The sequence below is a fragment of the Lathyrus oleraceus genome, chromosome 1 (genome assembly GCF_024323335.1).
Source record: "Lathyrus oleraceus cultivar Zhongwan6 chromosome 1, CAAS_Psat_ZW6_1.0, whole genome shotgun sequence".
Classification (NCBI taxonomy): Eukaryota; Viridiplantae; Streptophyta; class Magnoliopsida; order Fabales; family Fabaceae; genus Lathyrus; species Lathyrus oleraceus.
The window spans coordinates 437,385,649-437,408,281 of NC_066579.1; the positions used below are offsets into that span (position 1 = coordinate 437,385,649).

The 22,633-nt window shown below is 37.7% G+C and overlaps 1 protein-coding gene across 1 annotated transcript; it reads left to right on the forward strand.

Annotated features, from left to right (window-relative positions):
- Window positions 1-16,883: 16,883 nt before the first annotated feature.
- On the forward strand, window positions 16,884-21,216 carry LOC127080823 (trihelix transcription factor ENAP2). The gene is made up of 2 exons (XM_051021119.1): window positions 16,884-18,010; window positions 20,943-21,216. Exons 1-2 carry the CDS (start codon window positions 17,125-17,127, stop codon window positions 20,957-20,959), a joined length of 903 nt encoding a protein of 300 aa, XP_050877076.1. The 5' UTR covers window positions 16,884-17,124; the 3' UTR covers window positions 20,960-21,216.
- Window positions 21,217-22,633: the final 1,417 nt, after the last annotated feature.

Sequence of the window (22,633 nt, forward strand, 5' to 3'; positions counted from 1 at the left end):
TTCGGCCGCAGGATGCGTGAGACAACCCACTGAAGAATCCTTTCTCCGGCGTTCAGCTTGCCGGCAGTGACGGTTCGTGGGAACAAGTCACTTTGCACAAACTCATCAGAATATGGCCGTGCCAGCATGTCATTTAATGCACTCTTAAACTCATAGCCATCTATGTGGTGAGAGTCAGTCACCTCAGGTAGAGAATTTCCAGCATCATCCACAGACATGTCAAAATACTTGTTCCAGAAATTTGATTTAATCGATACCTTTGTAGAGCCAACTCTGGAGGAAAGCTTGTGCCCGCGAAAGTTCTCATGAAGACAGGAGTAGAAAACTCGGACAAGGTCTTCACTGTATTGAGTGTTGCACTCCAAGAAGTTGATGAGGCCTTGATGCTGCAACAGAGACAGGACTTCCGGTAGGTGCATGCGTTCAGCTTCAAGTTTGTAGAACGCATGTTGTTGCACAACTCCTCGTTTACCGATGTCTTTGTTGAAAATTTCGACACGAGCAGGTGGAACGAGTGATACAGCAGATACGGGAAGAGATGCACCGGATGATTCTCGGGGTCTTTTGCCGGAAGGTCTGCGTGATGAGGAGGCCATTGAGCAAGTGTGAAACAGGGTGTTTGTGTGTAGAGAGAAGGTTTAGGAAGGGTTTTTGACTTCACAGTGTAAAGTTTCAAAAACAGTTTGCAATTCATGATGAGACATACTAGAGGAATTTTCATATTTAGCATGTCGTACCTGTTTCTTCTTGTTCTTTTGATGAGCAGAGAGACATAGATTTGCATTTTCATCTTCATCACTAGAGCTTTCATCATCGGAGGAGTCGCTATCGCTTTCCCAAGCAATGTATGCCCTCCTTGGCTTTGATGGTTTCTTATGTGATTTGTATGAATCTTTTTCTTTTGTCTTTTTGTTCATCGGACAGTCCGGTTTGTAGTGACCCGGCTTTCCGCACTTGTAGCACGACCCTCTAGTTGTTTTTCCTTTGGAGTCATCATTTTTGGAGAACCTAGATTGCTTCCGGAAGTTTACTAAGTTCTTCTCGGAATGTTGGATGCCGTTCTTTCTCACGTAACGGTTGTAGCGTTTGACGAACAGCCCCATATCTTCACTTTTGTCTTCTTCTTCTTCGTCACTTGATGAATAATCACTTTGCTCTTTTGCTTGAGACTTTGAGGAGGAAGTCTTTAGAGCTATTGATTTCTTTTCACTCACCTTTGCTTTGTCTTTCTTATCTTTCTTTTCATGTTGTTCCAAGCTTAAGAGAACTTGTTCGTGCTCTTGTAGTTTACTGAACAATGTTGTCAAGTCCAATATGGTAAGATCATTTGCCTCTTTGATGGCGGTCACTTTCGGCTGCCATTCCCTATTAAGACATCTTAAGATCTTATTAGTAGCAACATCATTGGAAATAGGTTTGCCTAGTGAATGTAATCGATTGATTAGATGAGTGAATCTCTTTTGCATGTCGGCAATGGTTTCCCCTTGCTCCATGAAAAAGAGATCAAACTCTTGTGTTAGTGTATTGATTCTAGCCAATTTAACATCGTTCGTCCCCTCATGGGCAATTTGAAGTGAATCCCACATGGCCTTAGCAATAGGACAATGGGATACACGATAGTATTCGTCTACCCCTAATGAGGAGATTAAGATGTTTTTGGCTTTCCAATCATAGTTGTATTTCTTTTCATCATCATCAGTCCATTGTGCTTCAGGCTTAGGCACTATTTCATTATTCTCATTGGTCATGGTTATTTCAATTGGACCATTGAGAATAACATTCCATATTTTTCTATCTATGGAATTTATGTGCACCCACATACAGTCTTTCCAATAACTATAATTTTCACCATTGAAAACGGGAGCTCTATTGTAAGCCCCTTTAGGTTCGTTAGCCATTTTCTATCAACGTTGTATTTTGAAGCACGGAGTGAACCGGAGCTCCTGATACCACTTGTTAGACTATGGCACGGATCTAGAAGGGGGGGGGGGGGGGTTGAATAGATCCCAATTAAAAACTCGAGTCGGCGCTACCAATTTAGAAGAAAAGTTGGTTTTAAAAATGTTTTAGGTGCGGAAGCGACCGAGGAAAATTTAGTCTAAAACGAACCGTTATTGGAAAACCGGATATGCGTTAAGCTAATGGATAATAGATGAATTGGAATACAAGTCACTACAATTATTTGCACAATCAATGAAATAATTCACTTACTAGCAAGCCTAGTTCCAATGATACAAAATGCCAAATCAAACAGAATGTAAACTTAAGACAACTTTGGCTTAAGCAAATTTACAAACACTTGGTGTGCATAAACACCCCAAGTGATACTTGAGTTGAGTAAGTAGATCAATTTGTCCTAGTACAATGTATTATTGTACTTAGTATTCAAACAGCAGTTTTAATCACTTACTCAACTTATATCAGCGTTTGGTAAAAATTGCTTAAACTAAAATCACTTAAATTTTAAGCTGAAAAACAGATTATGCAGAAAATTAAAGAAGACGCAGATTTGATGAGGCAGTTCCCCCGCCGTCCTCGCTTCGGGGTACGTCTGCCCTCAATTCTAAAAATAGAATTGAGATGATTAATTAGATATCACCTGTGAGATTTAATCGTTTTTACAAGGATTTCAAAGTATGTAAACAACAGAACTTCCAATGTGTTGAATGATACTTCTTATCCTTGCTCCTTGATTCAAGATGAATCAAGACCTTTGATCGTTGATGCTGGACCTCCGTTTCCTGCCACTCGTTGAGGAACCTTCCGTTCTTCAACCCCTTGGCCCGGCTGATCACGAACACGAACGAATCAAACCCGAATCCTTCACTACACAAACACCGAATCCGCTACTAGACTGATGAAGACGTTCTCTTATCAGTCACCTTCGCTCAGCTGAATGTTAATGAAGCAATTCGTCCAAAAACCCCCAAACACAAACCGGTATTGGAGGACAAAACCCTAATGGTTTTATTCAAGAAAGAACCTGCCAAGACTTCAACTCGAACCCGATTCTCCAATCGTAGCTACGAACCTTATCACCTTCAATCTATCACGAATCACATCAAACGTTATTGTGTGCAGTTGATGTATTGTGAACTGTTGAGGATGAAGATGATGAATCTTTGACACCTTTTTCACTCTTTCTTGTTTCCTTGAACACTTGCAAACAAATTAACAAAATGTTGGTTAATAGAAGTGTTTTGACTTCTATATATAGTAACAGACAAAATCAAACAAACATAACAGTATTTCAAATATTTGAAATAACTCAGAAAACTGAGTTGGCGCGCGAACGGTCGACCATAGGTCGGCGTGCGCTGACCCGTGGGGCATGCGCCGACCCTTATGGTCGACTCAAACATTTCATGCGCTAACCCGTGGATAGCATCACTATGCCATGCGCTGACGTGTGGTCGACTCAAGGGGTTTATGCGCCGACCCGTGAGCTATGCGCCGACCCTATGGTCGACGCAAGCAGTTTTGCGCTGACCATCCTCCAGTTTGGGTTGAGCTTTGCGCTGACCCGTGAGCTTTGAGCTGACCCCTATGGTCGACTCAAAGCTTTCAAATCTGCAAAAAAATGTGATTTGTGATTTTCATGCATTTAGTCATGATCACACTTTGTCTACATGTTTTTTGATGATTATAGTAGATTTAGAGGAACGTAGAAAAGGATATGGTGGGTAATGTGTTGCATTTGTTTGTAGACGTGCATGATGGTCTTTTGTCATCATCGAAACTTGATATCGTATGTTGTATGACACTTTGTCTTTACAAGTCAACACAAGGGAATGACTTGAGTTACTTCCAACATGTTCAAATGGGGTCTATTCATCATTCAAAACGCTAATCTCGAAGGAGAAAAAGTCTGTGCCTAAGCTGTCATGCTCGCTAGGCGAGTAGCAGGGTTCGCTTAGCGAATGTGAACTATCATGCTCGCTAGGCGAGCAAATCCTTCGCTAAGCGAAGCGCACGCGTTTTTGAAAAAATATAACAGCAAAATCTTGGACTTGGACCTCTCATTTGAGCCCACCAAGCTACGAAAATCAGGTTATAAAAGGAGAAGGGGTGAAAGCTGAAAAACAGAGAAGTTTCCTTGGAACAAAACCCTAGAGAAGAGCTAACAGAATTTAGAGCAACCTCCACACACTGAGGGGGAACTCATCTGCAAAGAACCAAACCCATCTCATATTTACCCTAAGATTGTTTTGCAAACCCACAGGTGCAATTCAATTTAAATCAATCTCTCCAATCAGGTTTGCCCTATTCCCATTACTTCACGCCTTCAATTTGAAATTTCTAAATGTATGAGGCATTTGGGTTTAGATGTGCATGAATGTATAAAATAATGCCTTGAATGTTTAATCTCTTCGTTTCTGAGATGGATACCATAGGGTTTGGGATTACTGAAATCGGACTGTTATCAAGAAGGAATCCAAAACCCGCAGACACTCGCTAGCACCTCGCTAGGCGAACATGTAGCGAAGCTTCGCTAGCACATCGCTAAGCGAAGCAGTAGTGAGCGTGACAGTAGTTGTTTTTCTGTTTGCTCCAATCTGTTTTGTGTTTGTAGTGACATGTTTTCTCTTGATTGCATCTTGTTATTCTAACCCGTTTGTTGAGTTTTTGTGAGGGCTCACATGACTCTTGAAGAGATAGCCTGCTTGGTATTTCGCTTTATTTTTGGGATACCACCTGGGGTTTTATTCCGATTACCTGTGCTGACTTGCTTTGTTTGATGGTGCTAGCTTGAGAGATCTCTGGGTTTCCTGTTCCTTTAATTGTTGTTACTTCGGATCTTTATCCGTGTGGTAGATCTTTTGATCCCTTTTACATCTTTTCAGCATTTTACCGCTTTCTTAGCTGGAAGACCTCGATAGGAGGCAATGTCTTTTGTTTGTTTACTTTTGTGCCCAAAGACCTCCGAGAAGAGGCACCAGTGCTAAAGACCTCCATGAAAAGGCAATTGACGGATAAAAGGGATTAGTAGTCAATCCCCCGTTATTCAGTGTGTCGTTCTCTACGCTCACACTACGTGTCGATGCTTCAGAACAAAAGTCCAAGATCTTTCGTCCGGTCAGTCAGTGGAGAGGGTTCCACCTTTATGAATCCCCACTTTTTGTCATGAGCTCACCCTGTCCAGGGTTAAGAGCTACGAGGTCTTACCCTCATTACCCTTTTGATCTGCTCACTCTGACGTTCAATGTCAGTGGTTAAGAGCCCATTTGATTACCTTTCCATGGCTTGTTTGTCGAGGTTGATATGACCCCTCTTGACTAAAGCCCTACCCATGTATGTTTGAACCCCTTGTTGGCGTGTTTACTTTATGCATGTTTGTTTTGTATGGTGTGATCGCCCCCCCATAGGATTGTTAGGCTTCGTATAGCCTCTCGTTTGCATGTCAATTAAGGTAGCACGGTTCCTTCGTCTAGGACTTCCTTTTTGCATGAGCATTCCTAAAACAAAAACAAACTCATTGATTTTTCTTCTCCTAAGAACACGTTAACTCATTCTACTACAGGCGAGTAAGTCTCCAAAGGTCGAGCATCCGGTAGATTGCGTAGTAACGTCGTTCACCTAAAAAACACAACCCTTAACCCGTAGTTAGCCGAACTACGGTTTGCTCTGATTCTCATTCCAGATGAGATACGTAGGCATAAGACGCGATGTCTTAGCGAGCACACTCCTCTTTAACCCATAGGTAGTCGAGCTACGAAGACTCTGATTCTCATATTCAGATGAGATACGTATGCAGTGGATGCGACATCCGTGCGAGTCATTTTCTTTTGACCCTTCTTTTAGTAAATAGTACACTAGATAAACCCACACCCTTTAGACAAGAACAACAAGAGTGGATCCCGTAGAGTACTACGGATGCGTTGGGGTGCTAATACCTTCCCTTCGCATAATCGGCTCCCGAACCCAAGATTTGGTTGCGAGACCTTGTCTTTTCCTTTCCTTTTTCCAGGTTTACTTCGAGCGTTTCCTTTCCCTCCTTTGGAATAAATAACGCACGGTGGCGACTCTTCTGTCATTGCTTTTTTCGCCGGTTGTTTTTTCGCATTCCCTTTTTTAGGTTGCGACACCATGGTCAATAGAATCATGACACGAATTACACATCACCATTGTCTAAATATATTCTACAATCATAATTACCCCCTAGGTGGAAAGTCCCCAAGTTTACTAAGTTTTCTGAGGATACTAATGAGTCCACTGTTGAACACGTGGCGAGGTACCTAAATGAAGCAGGGGAAATTTCTAATAATGGGAACCTAAGGATAAAATACTTCCCAAGTTCCCTTATGAAGAATGCCTTTATGTGGTTCACCATGTTGCTAGTGAATTCAATCCATGATTGGACTCGACTGGAAAGATTGTTCCATGAATAATTCTACATGAAACAGTCGAAGATCAATTTTTAGTAATTGGACAGTGTTAAACGAAAATTCTTTGAGCCAATAGATGATTATTTGAATAGATTCTGTTTTCTTAAGGCCAAATGTTTTACACAAGTACTTGAGCATGAATTGGTCTAAATGGATGTTGGTGGCCTTGATTATTCCATTAGGAAGAAACTGGATACCCAATATCTAAGGAACATGATCCAGTTAGCTGACAGAGTTCGATAGGTAGAACGCATGAAGGTTAAAAAATCTAGGGCAAATAAGAATAACAGGAGGGAAATGGTAGCCTACGTTGAATTGGATAAAGATGATCCAGAGACGTGTAATGGTCCTTTAAATTTCGACGAAAGTGAAGTTGACCTCACTGAACTAAAGTAAGGACCGCCTTATTCCTACAAAGTCCTAGTGCCTTCGAATGGAAAAAACCCAGTCGAACCAGAAAAGAGTGATAGGTTCCCTAAGAAAACATACACCTTCGACGCTACCAAGTGTGACGAGATTTTTGACTTATTAGTTAAACATGGCCAAATGATAGTGCCTCCTGGTGCCAAAATACCTCCTCTAGAACAAAAAGAAGAGGGGTTTTTGTAAATATCATAATTTTTTGGGCCATAAAACTTCGCAATGTTTTCTTTTCAGGGATCTTGTGCAGAAGGCTATCAGAGACGGAAGGCTCAAGTTCAGAGACAAGTTGAAGTCTCAAATAAGGATCGATTCAGATCCTCTATAGGTGGCAAATGCCCACTTGACTGAACCATCTTTTGTATATATGGTGGAAGTGTCTGAGGATTGCGCCAAGAAAGTTGTAATGGTCGAAGCTATTGAAGGCTTCAACCAAGGAGTCACTTAAGGCTTCGACAAGGGAGCCACTGAGGGTTTCATTCAATGAGTCACTGAAGGATTTAACAAGGGAATCACTGAGGGTTCCAGTCAAATGATCACAACAAATGAAACTACTAAAGGTTTCATAGATATTAATAACATAATTGAGGCCACTGAAGGACTTAGAGTCAAGTTACAGGATTTAGACATCACTGAGGGTGCCAACTTAGCGGTTAACATGGTCAAAGCGACCCAAGAGACTGCAATGGAGGTTGACGAACAAAGCCTCGGGAAAGAGGAGTATGCCAAAGTGGCATATCCCAAATAAGATGAAAGCTTAATCGAATTCCTTCACCGGTGCTAGAGGAAGAAATATGAGGTGATGTTGTGCCTAAGGTATAACTCAGCCTTCGATAGAAAGGCAGTCGAAAACGTCGAGGGGGTTCGACTAGCCAAAAACAAGAGAAACTGGAGAGACAGTAACAACCGCTTTGCCTTCGACAAGAGGGGAGTACCCAGGAAGCAAGAGCAAGGAGGACCAGGACCCTGTGGCAACAAACCAACCACCTTCAAGCCTACAGATGATGCCCCTAAGGGTAAATGGGTGAAGCCTGTCGAAAGAAGGGAGCAAGGCCATAAGAAGTGTAAAAACTTTGAAGTAGAGAGAGGTTCCTCACTAGAATACTGTAAGGAATTCTGAGCCTTAAAACAGTTAGCATATCACTCTGAAAACTACAAAGGAAAAAACCCTATGTCAAGGTCTCAATGGAAAAGACAACAAAGAAGAAGAAAGGTTGAGCGGGAGGCTGAAGAAAAGGTAAAGGCTGAATCGAGTAGTAATGCACCCCTTAAGCAGGACAAGAACGAAGAGAAGAATACTGTCGAAAGGAAGCTCTTTTCCTCTCAAAAGGAGGAATTTGGAGAGAAGTATGACCAAGCAGTAGCAGAAGATAATATGCTGACGGATGATTTCGACACATATTCAAAGTCATCATTGGATATCACTTGTAACATGATGTTTGTGTTGCCTAGGGAATACGACCAAGTTATGGAGATAGAGGAACCTGAGGATACAACTGATTTGGGAATGGCCATGAATAAGGCAATTTGCTATTACATAATGAACAATGGATGCGTGGAAGAGCAAAACACCTTTTTTAAAAGGCCAAACGAAGGAATGAAGAACCACTTAAAACCTCTGTTTATTAGGGGCAAGTGGAAAACATTGGAGTGAATAAATTCTTAGTGGATAGTGGAGTGACTGTGAATTTGACGTCGCATTACATGTTGAAAAGAATAGGAAAAGATGATACTGACACTAAACGTCATAATATGGTTCTATAACTATGAGGGAAAGGTTGGTACTATAATTAGGGTAATCCAAGTGGACCCTACAGTTGGCACCATCACAAGGCCAACTATGTTTATGGTCATAGCGTCGAAAGCCAACTACAATCTACTTTTGGGTCGATAGTGGATCCATGGTATTGGCGCAATCCCTTCTTCACTACATCAACAAATTTCAATATGGCGAAACGATGGAATAATGGAGAATATTGAGGCAGACCAAAGTTGTTACATGGCAGAAGTCAACCAGGTGGATAGAAGGAACTTCAACAAACACCTGACACACATTTCCCCTTGCAATCTTGTAGGGTTCGACTTTACACCCACAAACAACACATTTTGTTCCCTTTACCTGCACCCAACCCATGTTTTCCAATGGGATAAGGAGGTAGTAGGTGAGGAAGATTTAGGATTTAGAGGAACAAAAAGAATCCAACCAACTAGTTAGGGAAGTGAATTTGATGACGACGTCTGAGTCAAAGACATTGGAAAAGATTTTGGCTTATATAGCCGAAAACAAATTAAAAGCGGCCTTAGAAGATGAAGTCAAATACATGGTTGTCAAAGCCAAAAGGAATGAAGCACACTTAGAAGGTCTTGGTAAGGACTTCAAGCCAGAACCACCTGATAAGGTTCAAGGTGAAGTGCAAAGCCAGAGGCTTGACGCCATTTATGATGACAAGCCTTTGGGGTTCAAAAAGGATCCATTAGCTAACAACATAAAGATGCTATCGCAAGATCCTTCATAAGAGATCGACCTAGGAGATGGGGAAACCAAAAGACCAACATACATAAGTGCCAACGTTAGCCCATAACTAAAGGTCGAAGTAATCCAGCTATTGGAGGAGTACAAGGACTGCTTCACATGGGATTATGACGAGATGTCGGGTTTAAGCAGGGAACTGGTCGAACTGAAGTTGCCTATAAAGCATGGGAAGAAGCCAATCAAGCATACTCCAAGGCGTTTCGCACCTGAAGTTTTGTCGAAAATCAAGGAAGAGGTCGAAAGGCTTCTCAAATGCAAATTCATTCGTACGATCAGGTATGTCGAATGGATTGCTAACATTGTACCAGTCATTAAGAAAAATGACACTTTGAGGGTTTGCATTGACTTCAGAGATTTGAATGTTGCAACCCCAAAGGATGAATATCCAATGCCCGTAGAAGAAATGCTTGTTGACTCTACTACAAGGCACAAATATCTTGGTATGCTCAACGGATATTATGGGTATAACCAAATTTTCATTGTTGACGAAGATGTGCCAACAATGGAATTTCGATGTCCCAGAGCCTTAGGCACCTACCAATGGATGATGATGCCTTTTGGCCTAAAAATATTGGGGAAACTTATCAAAGAGCAATGAACTCTATATTTCATGACTTTATTGAAACTTTCATGCAAATTTATATTGATGACATTGTGGTTAAGTCTGTTTCAGGAAGAAGTCATATAAACCATCTTTGATAATCATTCAAAAGAATGAGGAAACATGGTCTAAAGATGAATCCTCTTAAATGTGCTTTTTGTGTGTAGACTGGGGATTTTCTAGGATTTGTGGTCCATAATAAAGGAATCAAAGTTAACCAAAACAAGACCAAGGCCATCATGGAAGCGAAAGCGCCATCAACGAAGAAGGAGCTGCGGTCGCTGCTAGGAAAGATCAACTTCCTAAGGAGGTTCATCTCAAACTTAAGTGGCAAGACTCAAGCCTTACCACCTCTACTTTGACTCAAGAAGGAATGTTTTGAATTATGGCAAGTGCAACAAGAGGCTTTTGACAAGATCAAAGACTACCTTGTTCATCCTCCAATTCCGGCGCCTCCTAGTAGGAATAGAAGTATGAGATTGTACATATCTGCATCTGATATGACTTTAGGGAGCATGTTGGCTCAAGAGGATGAAAATAGCGTCGAAAGATCCATTTACTACCTTAATAGAGTCTTAAATGATGTATAAAATATATATAATACATTCAAAAATTTATGTCTATGTCTATATTTTTCATGTACAAAATTGAAGCATTATATAAAGCCAATTGATGTTTACGTTTCGTCTCACTTCGACATTATTAAACATATGTTATCAAAACCAATTTTACATAGTCGAATTGATAAATGGGCATTGACCTTAACTGATTATTCTTTAACCTACATGCCTTTAAAGGCTATTAAGGGAAAAGTGGTAGCAGACTTTATAGTCGACCACTCTATAGTCGAAAACTCCCTAAACTCTCTGGAGCTTGAACCTTGGAAGTTATACTTTGATGGTTCTAGTCATAAAGATGGAACGAAGTATTGATTATTTATCCTAATAAAATTCCAACAAAATTCAAGTACAAGATCGAAGGTCTTTGTTCAAACAATGAGTTTGAATATGAGGCTTTGATAGTCGGACTTGAATCCTGTTGGAATTGGGGGCAACTCGAGTCGAAATAATGGGTGACTCAGAGTTAGTTATAAAAAAATTACAAAGGGGCATAAGTGTGTTAAAGAAAATCTTATAATGTACTTTGTAATAGCCAATAGACTATTACGAAGGTTCGAAATGGTAAGGATTCGACACATACCTCGACTTGAGAACCAAGAGGCCAATGACTTGGCCCAAATTGCTTCCAGATATAAGATTTCAAAAGAAAAATTACAAGATGCAATATAAGTCATATGAAGAGTTGTGTCAACTAGATTGTCCCCAAATTTTTTGGAAATAATAAAGTTAGGGTATGCTGACAAAGATAATTTTGAGATACTGGCCATAAACAGTTTGGTAGACGAAGATTGGAGAAAGCCAATAATAGAATACTTAGAAAATCCAACAACATCTGTTGAACGAAATATCAGGTATCACACTTTAAGTTATATTCTTATGGGGAACAAATTATTTAAAAAGACGTCTGAAGGAGTCTTACTCAAATGCCTTAGCGAATGTGAGGCATATTTAGCTCTCTCTAGTGTCCATAGTGGAGCATGTGAGGCACATCAGGTAGGCCACAAGATGAAATGGTTATTATTTAGACAAGGGATGTATTGGCCTACCATTCTTAAGGATTATATTGAATTCACTAAAGAGTGCCAGACACATGCATGCATACATTATGTCCCTGTAAACGAACTACACTCCATTGTGAAGCCTTGGCCTTTTAGAGGTTGGGTGTTGGATCTAGTTGGAGAAATTCAATCAGCACCATCTAAGAGTCAAAGATACATTCTAATGGGTATATATTATTTCACTAAGTGGATTGAGGCTATACCTTTGGAGAATGTTAATCAAGAAGCAGTGATCAAATTCATCCAAAGGCACATCATTTATAGGTTTGGAATCCTAGAAACTGTTACAACTGATCAATGATCAATTTTCACTAGTCGAAAGGTCCAGGAGTTTGCTAAAGAAATGGGGTTCAAGCTATTGACATCTACACCTTATTATGCTCAGGCAAATGGTCAAGTCGAAGCAGCAAATAAGGTAGTTATTGGATTAATTAAGAAACACGTGGGGAAAAAGCCAAGGAATTGGCATAAGACATTGGACCAAATTTTATGGGCATGTCAAACCTCCCCTAAAGAGGCTACAAATACTACGCCTTTTCGACTTACATATTGTCACGATGTAGTATTACTAGTCGAAATTTGTCTTCAATTAACTAGAGTCCAAAAGCAAAATGAGATTCCGTCTGAATCCTATTGGAACATGATGTTGGACTAGTTACTTGACTTAGACGAAGAAAGGTTAAAATCCTTAGAGTTATTAAAGAGGCAGAAAAGAGAGTAGAGAAATCATATAATAAAAATGTTAAACTTAAAACGTTTTCGCCTAAAGACTTATTGTGGAAAGTAATCCTACCCATGGATCAAAATGATAGAGCATTGGGTAAATGGTCCCCTAAGTGGGAAGACCCTTTTCAAATTATCCAAGTATTTTCTAATGGCGCATGCGAGATTGAAAAATTAAATGAAGAACGGAGAGTCCTAAGAGTAAACGAGAAATATTTGAAAAAAAATAGGCCGATGCTCCAGGAAGTAAAAATAATGACAGAATAATCCATACATAACAATCGAAGCCAAAATGGAAAGTCGAAATAGATAATGCCAAGATGGATAAGTCATTACACAAATGCCACAAAGGTATTAAAGTCATTACATAAAAAACCAAAGTCCTTCAAAGTCAAAAGTTCAACAATTATAACTAAACTAAAAGGGAAGAGAAATCTTGTGGTACTTCGACTTCTGAAGTCTCAAGCGTCGTTCATAAACAAATTTGTTTAAATTAAGGCTATCAATTTCCCTTCCCAGTTTCTGAGCCCTTTCGACGTGATGCATGCCAACTTGGATTTCCTTGGCTAGTTCGTCTTGATCAAGCTTTTGGAGTTAATTCTTGCGCTCTTTGGCCTTGGTAATCTCGACTTGCAATTCCTTTATCTATTGTTCCCAAGCTTTGATATTTTTGTCACAGGTTTCAACCTCTTATTGGTTATGCTCAGAGCCCTTCTCCAATTCTGCAACTTTTGTAGTAGATTTAGTGGCGGCGTCCCATTCGGCTGCTTGGGTCTCTGATTTGTTTTGGATTTTGTTAGAAACTTCCCTTATATGATTAAGTTCCATAATAACTTGATCAATCAACAACCCTAGATCCTTGATGACATCTACTTCTTTTGGGGAAGCATTTAAAATGCCAACTTGTTTCAAGAGATCTTTGATCCCAAAGCAAGTAGAACTATCCTTCTCCAAGAGTTGGAGCATATCAATGTCGAAGGCTTCTTCTTTGATTTTGAGGAGCAACTCGTCACCAAATTTGCTTGTAGATTGGCCACTTGACATTATTGAAGTACTAGGACTTTTCTTAGTCGAGCTACCCCTTGCATTAATGATGGCCTTCAGATATTCCACTGATTTGCTTTGCTTCAGCGCTTCTAGCTCTTCTGGAGAGAGGGCATTAATGGTTCCGGTCAAAGGTTCCATGGTCTCTTTGGCAGCATCAGAAGTTGAGTTGGTCTTGGGCATGTCATTGGTTTTCTCATTCTCTTATTCATTGTCTCATTCCTCATATTCCTCCTTAGTAGGCTCCGTGTGAAAGATGAACATATAATGATCCTCTTCTTCTTCGTTATCTGGGCCATCAGTGCATGGGTTTGCAATTGTTGGAGAGCCATCTTCAGATATGTCTTCGAAAACTTCGTTAGCATTTTGCATATCGACATCTACTCCCCCCTCAACAGGGGCATTTTTCTCTTTTTCATCCTCATGCTCAGAGTCACTGGTGTGATCCTTTTGCGTTTCTTCAATATGTTTGTTCACTTCATCTGTAGACTCTTTTGTCGAATCTTTGGAAGATGTTGGATGATAAAAGGGAGTGCTGGTGGGGTGACAGGAAGGATCACTACTGCTTATTGGGATGACTTGTTTGGTGGTTGGTTGCTCTGTGCCATCTCCAACCCCCTGAAAAATAAATCAAACATGGATGAGTCGAAAGCCAAGAGAAGCAATTAATAACTTAAGAAATTAAGGTTAAGTTTTTACCTTAGGACCTTCAGCTCCAGGGTTGAAATTGTCGCCTTCGAGTTGTTCCGAAGTCTTTTTTGATTGTGGTTCAGGGTTAGTGGAAGATACCCTTGGAGTAGAAGTTTTCTTTGTTGGGGTCTTGGTAGCCTTTATTTTTGGTTGAGAATTAAGCATCAAAGATCTTCATTTGCTTCTTTTTCTTCTTGGTTGGTTGTGTGGTATCTGGTGAGAGATCACCATAATCTGATTCAATCATCTGAACTTGAGGTTCCTTTGGCTTTCGTTTTTTGGGCGTTGGTGGTGGTTTTCAACTTGCCTGAAAGAAAAGATGTCTCAAAACAATAAAAAACATGAAGGCAACACATAAAGAAAAAATAATAACAATATATGAAGTGTACCTTTGTTGTTGTTATTTTGTTGGTGTCTCCTTCATCTTTCTCTTCGACGACATCTTTGTTTGTGGAAGCGGTTCACTTCAAACATTAATGGTTGAAAAGATAGTGGGACACGTGCCAGTCGGAGAGCAAGCGATGGAACAATGGCAGTTGAGCTAGCCCACGATCTCCTAGGAGCTAGAAGCGTGATGGTTGCAATAAAGATTCTCGCATGGTTTTGAGAAGACTTTTGAGAGAAGGTGTCATGATGATTATGACGTCATAGCAGATGGAAATTCTGTGGTGTCGAAAGAGACTTTCAAAAAATATCTTTTTCTCCATTTGGTCGAAAACGATATTTTTGGGGGGCAATTTGTTAGTTGAGATTTCGACGCCAAAGTTGGATTAAGTATGATGGGCAAAAGAAATATTTTAAAGATGTTTTGACTTCGACAAGAAGTATTTTGGGAGATCTTAGTCGAAAAGGTCCTTTGTATAAAAGGGAAATGCTGGTTTTAGGAATTAGAAATATTTCTGAGTTTAGACTACAACTTCGACGGAAGTAATAGTGAGGTTGCGTTCGACGAAAGTTTTTAAATTTTGAATAAGGATGATAACTGTCTTTTGTCCTTATCCATTTATCTAAAATGACGCGTGTAAAGCTATGGTGAAGTGAAGGCATGCAAGCGAAACATGTTATTTTCTGGAGAAAAGACCTTTCATAGCGGTCATTTCCAACTTAGTATAAATAAGGGTCTTAATGTATATGATTTACGTGTGTTCTATCATTGTACAAATAATCACAAATTACTCTAAGTATCTAAGTGTGTTTGAGAAACGAGTTCATTGAGAATGTACGTATGAATCACCATATTTTCATTTCAATTGAAATCATTTGCAGTATATCAATTATTTTTTCTTATTGCAATTTACTTTGAAGTTCTTTATTGCAACTCCTTTACAAATTCTGCATTTAGTTTTGAACTTTAAACAACATTCTCAAATCATTTAGTTTTGAACTTTAAACAACATTATCGAAGTGTTCATATACTTTCAAATATAATTTAATAAGAGCACATGTCATAACATTCACTGGTTGATCTTGTAAAGTAAACCATTTTTGGAGACTAGAGCTTGTTTACCAATTTTCACGATAAACACCGCGGTGATCCCATTATTGATGTATGAGATGGACCAGATTGTAAAGTTGAAATATAAAGATAAATAGCATTCAGATGCGCGTGGGAGATTGTTGAAATATTTTATAATTTAAATATTATTTAATTATTATATTTCAATAATTATTATGTGAGGATATATATTTTAATTAGATTAGTTATTTATCAAATTAAGAATCTTAATGATTAAGTGGTTAAATAAATTTAAAAAGCTATTTAGATTTCTATATAGTAATTAATTAATTAATTAATTGGATATGAGTTCAAATATGACCGGAGGCCAGGATGAACAATTTCAGAATAATGAGTATCCTAATTGACCATCACCTTATATATAAGATATGATCCCCAATATACCGTACACAAACAATTTATCTCTTATCCTCATTCGGTGAGTATTCAAGGCATTAGAAGTACTGGTTGAGAAAGAATCATACAAGTCACAAGCTGTTTGTTGTTTGTCTTCTATCTTTCAGGATTACCGTCGACAAAATTTTTTCTCAATAGATTCAGATATTACTGTAATTCCTTCTCTCTTATACTAATATGTCGTAGATCCTGTAATTATATACATGTTCGTATTATCTATTCTATTCCGCACTAAAGTATATGAATATGTATAAGTGATTAATTATTATTAATTTAATTCCAACATGTTTAACATCAAGTTTCTTTCTTGGTTTTGGTTAATTTATGATAGTAATTCTAGGACAAAATTTGATTATTACGATTGATGTGTTTGTCTGCGGGATGTCATAAATTTGTAATTTGTATCGGGTTCGAGTACCCCTGTACTCGTTAATTCTATTTTTGATTATAAAAAAAAAGGTGTTTCTTTCTCTAATTTTTTTTCATTTGCTTATATAACAAAAGAAATTAGTTTTTAATGCTATTTTTTCATTTCAATTTTACTCTTGTGGTTTACTTTCTAATTTTATTAAATAATCAATTTATATAACTATTATATTAATAAAATATATTGATTATTTAATAAATTGAAAAAATATTTTTTTTATAACAGACAAAAGAAAATATATTTATTTGAATTATTTTATTTATAATTTTTCTGTTTCCAAATTTTTTCTTTTTAATTTCATATTTTATTCCATTTTTGAATGTTATCTTATTATTCTCTGTTACCTAAATAATCAAAACGAAAGGAAAAGTAAAAGAAATAAAAACAGAGAGATCTAAGTGGAGTTAAAGGGGCACTCTAGTTTAAATTAAGATATTTCCAAATTACAAAATCTATTTTAATTTTAGGTTTATTTTTTAAAAAAAAGTTTTGGGCTTTCCGATAGTAGTTGTTTCGGTCAAGCCGAGCCGATCCGATGACGCGAGCCACTCACACACTGGGGGTTCCCCCAACAACACGCGCCCTTCCCCGGCGACCGTACTGTATTATCCCATTCTTTCGCCTTTGTTTTCCTTCCGCCGTTTCTCTTTCTATATCTCTATCTCTTTCTCTCTCATCATTCCTCAACCCTAATTTCTCTTTTTTCACCGATGCCGGACTTTCACGATTCTCTCTCTCCGCCGTCACGTCCTGTCCCTGTCCGTGAGGATTGCTGGTCTGAGGAAGCTTCTTCCACTCTGGTAGATGCTTGGGGTCGGCGTTACCTTGAACTCAACCGTGGTAATCTTCGTCAGAAGGATTGGCAGGATGTTGCCGATGCCGTTAACGCTCTTCATGGTCATACGAAGAAAACTCATCGCACCGATGTTCAGTGTAAGAATCGAATCGATACGATTAAGAAGAAGTATAAGATCGAGAAAGCTAGGGTTTCGTCTTCCAGTGGTGTTGTTTCTTCGTCTTGGCCTTTTTTCGAACGGTTAGATGCTTTGGTTGGACCTAATTTCAATTCGAAGAAAGCTTCCTCTTCGCCATCGCCGTCGCCGCCGATTGCTCTTGCTTTGGTTCCTCATCGGAAATTTCCTTCTTCGTCACCTGCTATTTCTGTGCCTCCGACTGCCGTCGCGCTTCCGCAGAAACGGCCGCTTGCAGCGGTGATGGATGATGGTTATTTCAGGAGGAATTATTCAGCGGTAGCCGCTGCAGCGGCTGCCGCAGAGGCTGATGAAGACGAGGAGGAAGATGAAGAAGAGGAAGTTGAGGAGGAAGAGGTGGAGGTAGAGGAAGAAGAAGGGAGGGGAAGCGAAGTCGATGAAGGGGATAAAGGGAGGGAAGGGATGAAGAGGTTGGCGAAGGCTATAGAGAGATTTGGTGAAATGTATGAGAGAGTGGAGGGACAGAAACTGAGGCAGATGGTGGATTTGGAGAAACAAAGGATGCAGTTTGCTAAAGATATTGAAGTGCAGAGAATGCAGATGTTTATGGATACGCAAGTTCAGCTGGAGAGAATCAAGCGTGGAAAACGATCTGGGTCTAATGGTGAGATAAAACAATTAATTTAAGCTTTTTAATTGTTTTAGTTACCTTTTTAACTTGATTTGATGTTTTGTTTACATACCCTACTATCTAGTCTTTTGTTTTTCAATGAATGAATGATGTTAAGCATGAAAGAGTTTTTTTTCAATAGTTTTTTTTTGTGTTGATTTTGGATTCAAGGAGTGTAATGAATGCTTTTATTTGGTTGTTTCTTGTGGTTCTGCAATTAAATATGCTAGCAAGTGGTGCACTAGTACTATTATTTGAGAGTTCTTCATAGTTTATGACGAGTCATTACTCTATGAACTTTGTTCTATAAAAAAAGTCTAGCTAGGCTATAAAACTTCAAGGGGTTTGTATTTTGAGTTTTGATGCTTAAATAAAAATGGTAGTTTTGGCACTAAAGCCAGGCGGGGATGGTTTCGCTTGATGCGAGCCTGATTTGGCTTGCTTGTTGTTCATAATTGACATCGGTGTGATTTGGCCAGACTTATGCGTGATTTTTGTTTTTAGATTAGATGGTGTGTGATGCGTTGTGTTGTGTGCTTTTGCATTATACAAGTTTCTCCTGAGACTGCTGCCTTGTGTTTTGTCTTTGGTTTCTGTGTCCTATAAACCATTAACAATAAGGAAAATGCTAACCAGTTTTAAAGACACTGATTAAAGAATCAACTATAAAAGTTTTTTAATGGAAAGTGCAGATTTTGAAATTGATTATGCATTGAATGTCGTGACTTACAATACTTTCCTACCTATATCTCGATTCATTAACAAGTATTCTTAGCAGGATCTTTTAAATAATAAACTCAAACATAGAATGGATATCTTTGTTCTGTTGAATCTTTCATTTTTCAGTAAATTAAGCTCACTTTGAATCTTTTATGGGATTTTGCATATGGCTTAGTATCGTAAAGACAGTTTTGCATGTATTTACTATCATAAAGTGTAGACTAATTTTTTGGTTTAATATCATTTGAAATCTTTTAATTGTGAAGTTTACAATGGACTGATTATTTCCAAGTTGTGTTTTTTTGCAACAACAACTTGTTTCTGAGGCACCACTTCTTTATTTGTTGCTTTGTGTCTTATTGTTTTTATGCATGAGTAGATTTTGACTTGATTTTGAACAACCTATCATACATCGAAGTGTTGTTGTTCTTTTATGTATGGACATCTATTTTGAAATGTAGTTGTAAGTTTGATATATTATGAAATCAAGGTTGAGTTAGTATTTTCGTGGTCAAAATAGGTGTTTGAACCTATAAATATTCGTATTTCGCAGTAACTTTTGCATACAAATGGGTATAGGTCTGGTTAAGTTTTATTTGTTGTCCAATTCATATTAGTAGAGAGGCCTAGTTCAACTGGAAAATGCCGATGTTGTTAGGCTGGACATTTTGTCCTGGGTTCGACTTGGGACCGTGCAGTTGTGATTGTGAGTTTTTGGTGGTCATTGCCACTTCATCTACAGACCGAAAAAGAAGCATGTGTGGGACATTTGTGCTGTGTTTTGGCTTTCATAAATGTGATGCAGTTTTGATAACTTATTGTGGGATGCAGTTTTAGTATAAAAATATGATAATTAATAAATAATAATTTAAATAAAATTCAAGTAATAATGTAGATTAATATTTTATAGTTATCTTAATATTACTATTTTAATATTTGTTTTATATTTAGTAATGATTATGAAAAGAACAAATGGTTCTTGAGGGAATAGGTCGAACATGAGTCATAGGTATGAATAAGTTTAGATGGGTGATATATAGGCAGAAAACAACATTCGACGAGCCAAGCCAATGATGCTTGAACAAGAAGAGCAACCATCAGCAAGCAGGTAAAAGCCCGTGGGAGACATATATGCGAGCTGCAATGCTAGAGGAATTGAGGGAGATAAACTTGCGGGAGAAGCTAAACTACTGCCTAGCTCTGACAACAATTAGTTAGTCAGTTACAATTAATATGAACATTTATTTAACTAGCTTAACAGCTTGGAGTAGTTATACTCTAATAATCTCAACCTGCTGGAAGCGAAGAATTGCAGTGTGCTTGGGGAAAGCCTTGATCATGATATCAACACTCTGCTGATGGTGTGGCATATGAACAACATATAATTGTTTTTGAAGGACCTTTACTCCAACAAAGAAGTGGTCAAATTCCATGCAGGTTATGAGCTAATGCAATGGTGCATATGTTGTTACAAAGAACTGTAGGAGAAGAGTATGGAACCACCAATTCAGTTAGGATGGACTATATCCATCGTAGCTCAGCAATAACAAGTGCCACTCTTCTGTATTCTGCTTCGGTGCTTGATCTAAAGATGATTTGTTGCTTCTTTGCTCACCAAGATATAAAGTTATCTCCAATAAAAACACAGGGACGCTGGGTAGAAGTTAGTGGCTTTAGATGTAAGACCCCATTTAGATGTAAGACCCAAAGCTTGATTGTTGTTGTTATTGTTGTATGACATCTTTTCCTTTCCCAAGTGCTCAACCATGTGTTTAAAAAGGATAGTAGTTTAGTGTGAAACCTGATTTTGATGGTATGGGTGCCCTGTTGCACAATTTTCTGAGTAGTTACTTTAGTCTACTCTCTGAGTAGTTACTTTAGTCTACTCTCTGTTGCACAATTTTCTGAGTTACTTTAGTCTACTCATCAATCCAACTCAGTTGTGTTGGCATGAATTGCTAGTCCAGTCACACAGGAGAAGTTTCATTTTTTAAAATGCTAAACATGGAGGTAACTCACCAAATTGGAGTACAATTCCGACCATCCATGGTTAGCATTTAAATTCATTTTTGCTACATTCCTTTTTGACTCCGTCTGGTTACGGTGCAGAGGATTTATTTTTGTTGATGATAGAATAAAACCTCACTCAACTTAGATGTCTGGTGCTTCTCCGAAACTATTTTGACAAACTTGTTCTTTGGTGCAGATATATATAATAGCTAGCCAAGTGGGGAATGGTTCGATGATGGCGCTTGGAACTCTGTCTTGCTTTGGTTTATAATCATGAGAAAGTACATATCTGCAGCTGATACTGTCCCGAGGGAATCTCTAAATAGAAATTTGTGGAAGAGTAATTTTGGATTCATTTAGCTAGCTTTTAATTTTGTTATTAGCCCTTATAAATTAATTCTGCAACTGTACTAAAAGCCTAATTCGGGCTCCCACATAGAATTTGCTCCAATGTATAACTCTTCTATGTCTTTTTCTGTGTTTTTATTATAAAAAATTAACTAATTTAGTAGTTAGACTCCACACATATAAGTCTGGAGAATCTGAGAATCTCGGGTTTGAACCCGGATTCACCAACGTCTTTGGATATCTCTTTTTATTACTAAAGCTATGGTTGTGGTTCTTGATTAGAACTTGTCATATTTTAGGCTATAAATTGGAAACATATATTCAAAAAGTGAGAAGTTAGTTTTAAAAATATGATAATTAAAATGATTTAATTTATTAAGAGTAATAGTACAATTAGCCAAACAAGACTCTAGAATTAAGATAGTTGATTGGAATTTTTAGTTTGTCAATTATTTATATAATTTATGATTTGTATGAAAGAATTTAATTTAGATTGCAAATTTAAGAGTATTTCCTTCCTCTTATAAAAGATATCTTATTTGAACAATGAAAAAATAATAATAAATACCGCATTGATACTATAACATTTATTTTGAGATAGACAAAAAAAAATGTAAATAAAATACTTTTTATAATCCTGGAGTATTTTGAAACGGCATTCTCCATAGACCATATCATTCAATTTTGGATATGTATTTTTTCGCATTTGTAAAATTTCTTAATTTTATATTGAAAATTTTAAAATTTATTGTAAAAAATACTGGAAATTTCAAAATTTATATCAAAAATTTCAAAAATTTCTAAAATTTTGATAACAGCTTTTCTTTAAAAAATTCAATAAAAATATTATCAATTATCTTAAAATATCCGATAAAAACACCGCAAATTTCAAAAAAAATGTTATTTTTTTAGGAAATTTTAACTCAATATCAAAAATAGTCAAAATTTTCTAAAAAAATAAAAACTTCTTCTGATAATTTTACATATTAACACTACTGACTGAAAAATTCGTATAAATTACTAAAATTTCCAAAATTTATTCAGAAATGCTATAATGATAAAATTATTCTAAATAAAAAAGTATCGGTGGAGAGGGGACAAATTAAATGCTCCAAAGTACCTGCTAGTTAAGCATTCACATCTACTGTCACTATTCCAATTTGTGTTAATGTGTTTTTCAACGCCAATAGCTTCCAAATTTGACTCTACCATTACAGATCACACTTAAAATCAGGAAAGCAATTTTTTTCCTCCCATCTTGCCCATCCCATTATAGAGAGCTTTAATTCAAACAACTTTTAACCATATGTCCAGTTCCCATTGTATTGAACTTATAGATGTTACATCATACCTATCTTCCATTCTTGTTGAGATTCCATAGAAGTATCTTTCTCTAGACCTTAGTTTTAGAGGTTTATGTTATAAAACTATACTTGTGTCTATGAAACCACTGATTATTAAATATCAACCCTACAATTTGATACTTGATTTTTATGCCTCTTGTGAACTTGTGTCTCTCTCTTCCTAGTTGTTAATTTG

What these genes read in the sequence shown, in the direction of transcription:
- LOC127080823 (XM_051021119.1), top strand. Translation starts at nt 17,125, where the DNA reads ATGCCGGACTTTCACGATTCTCTCTCTCCGCCGTCACGTCCTGTCCCT.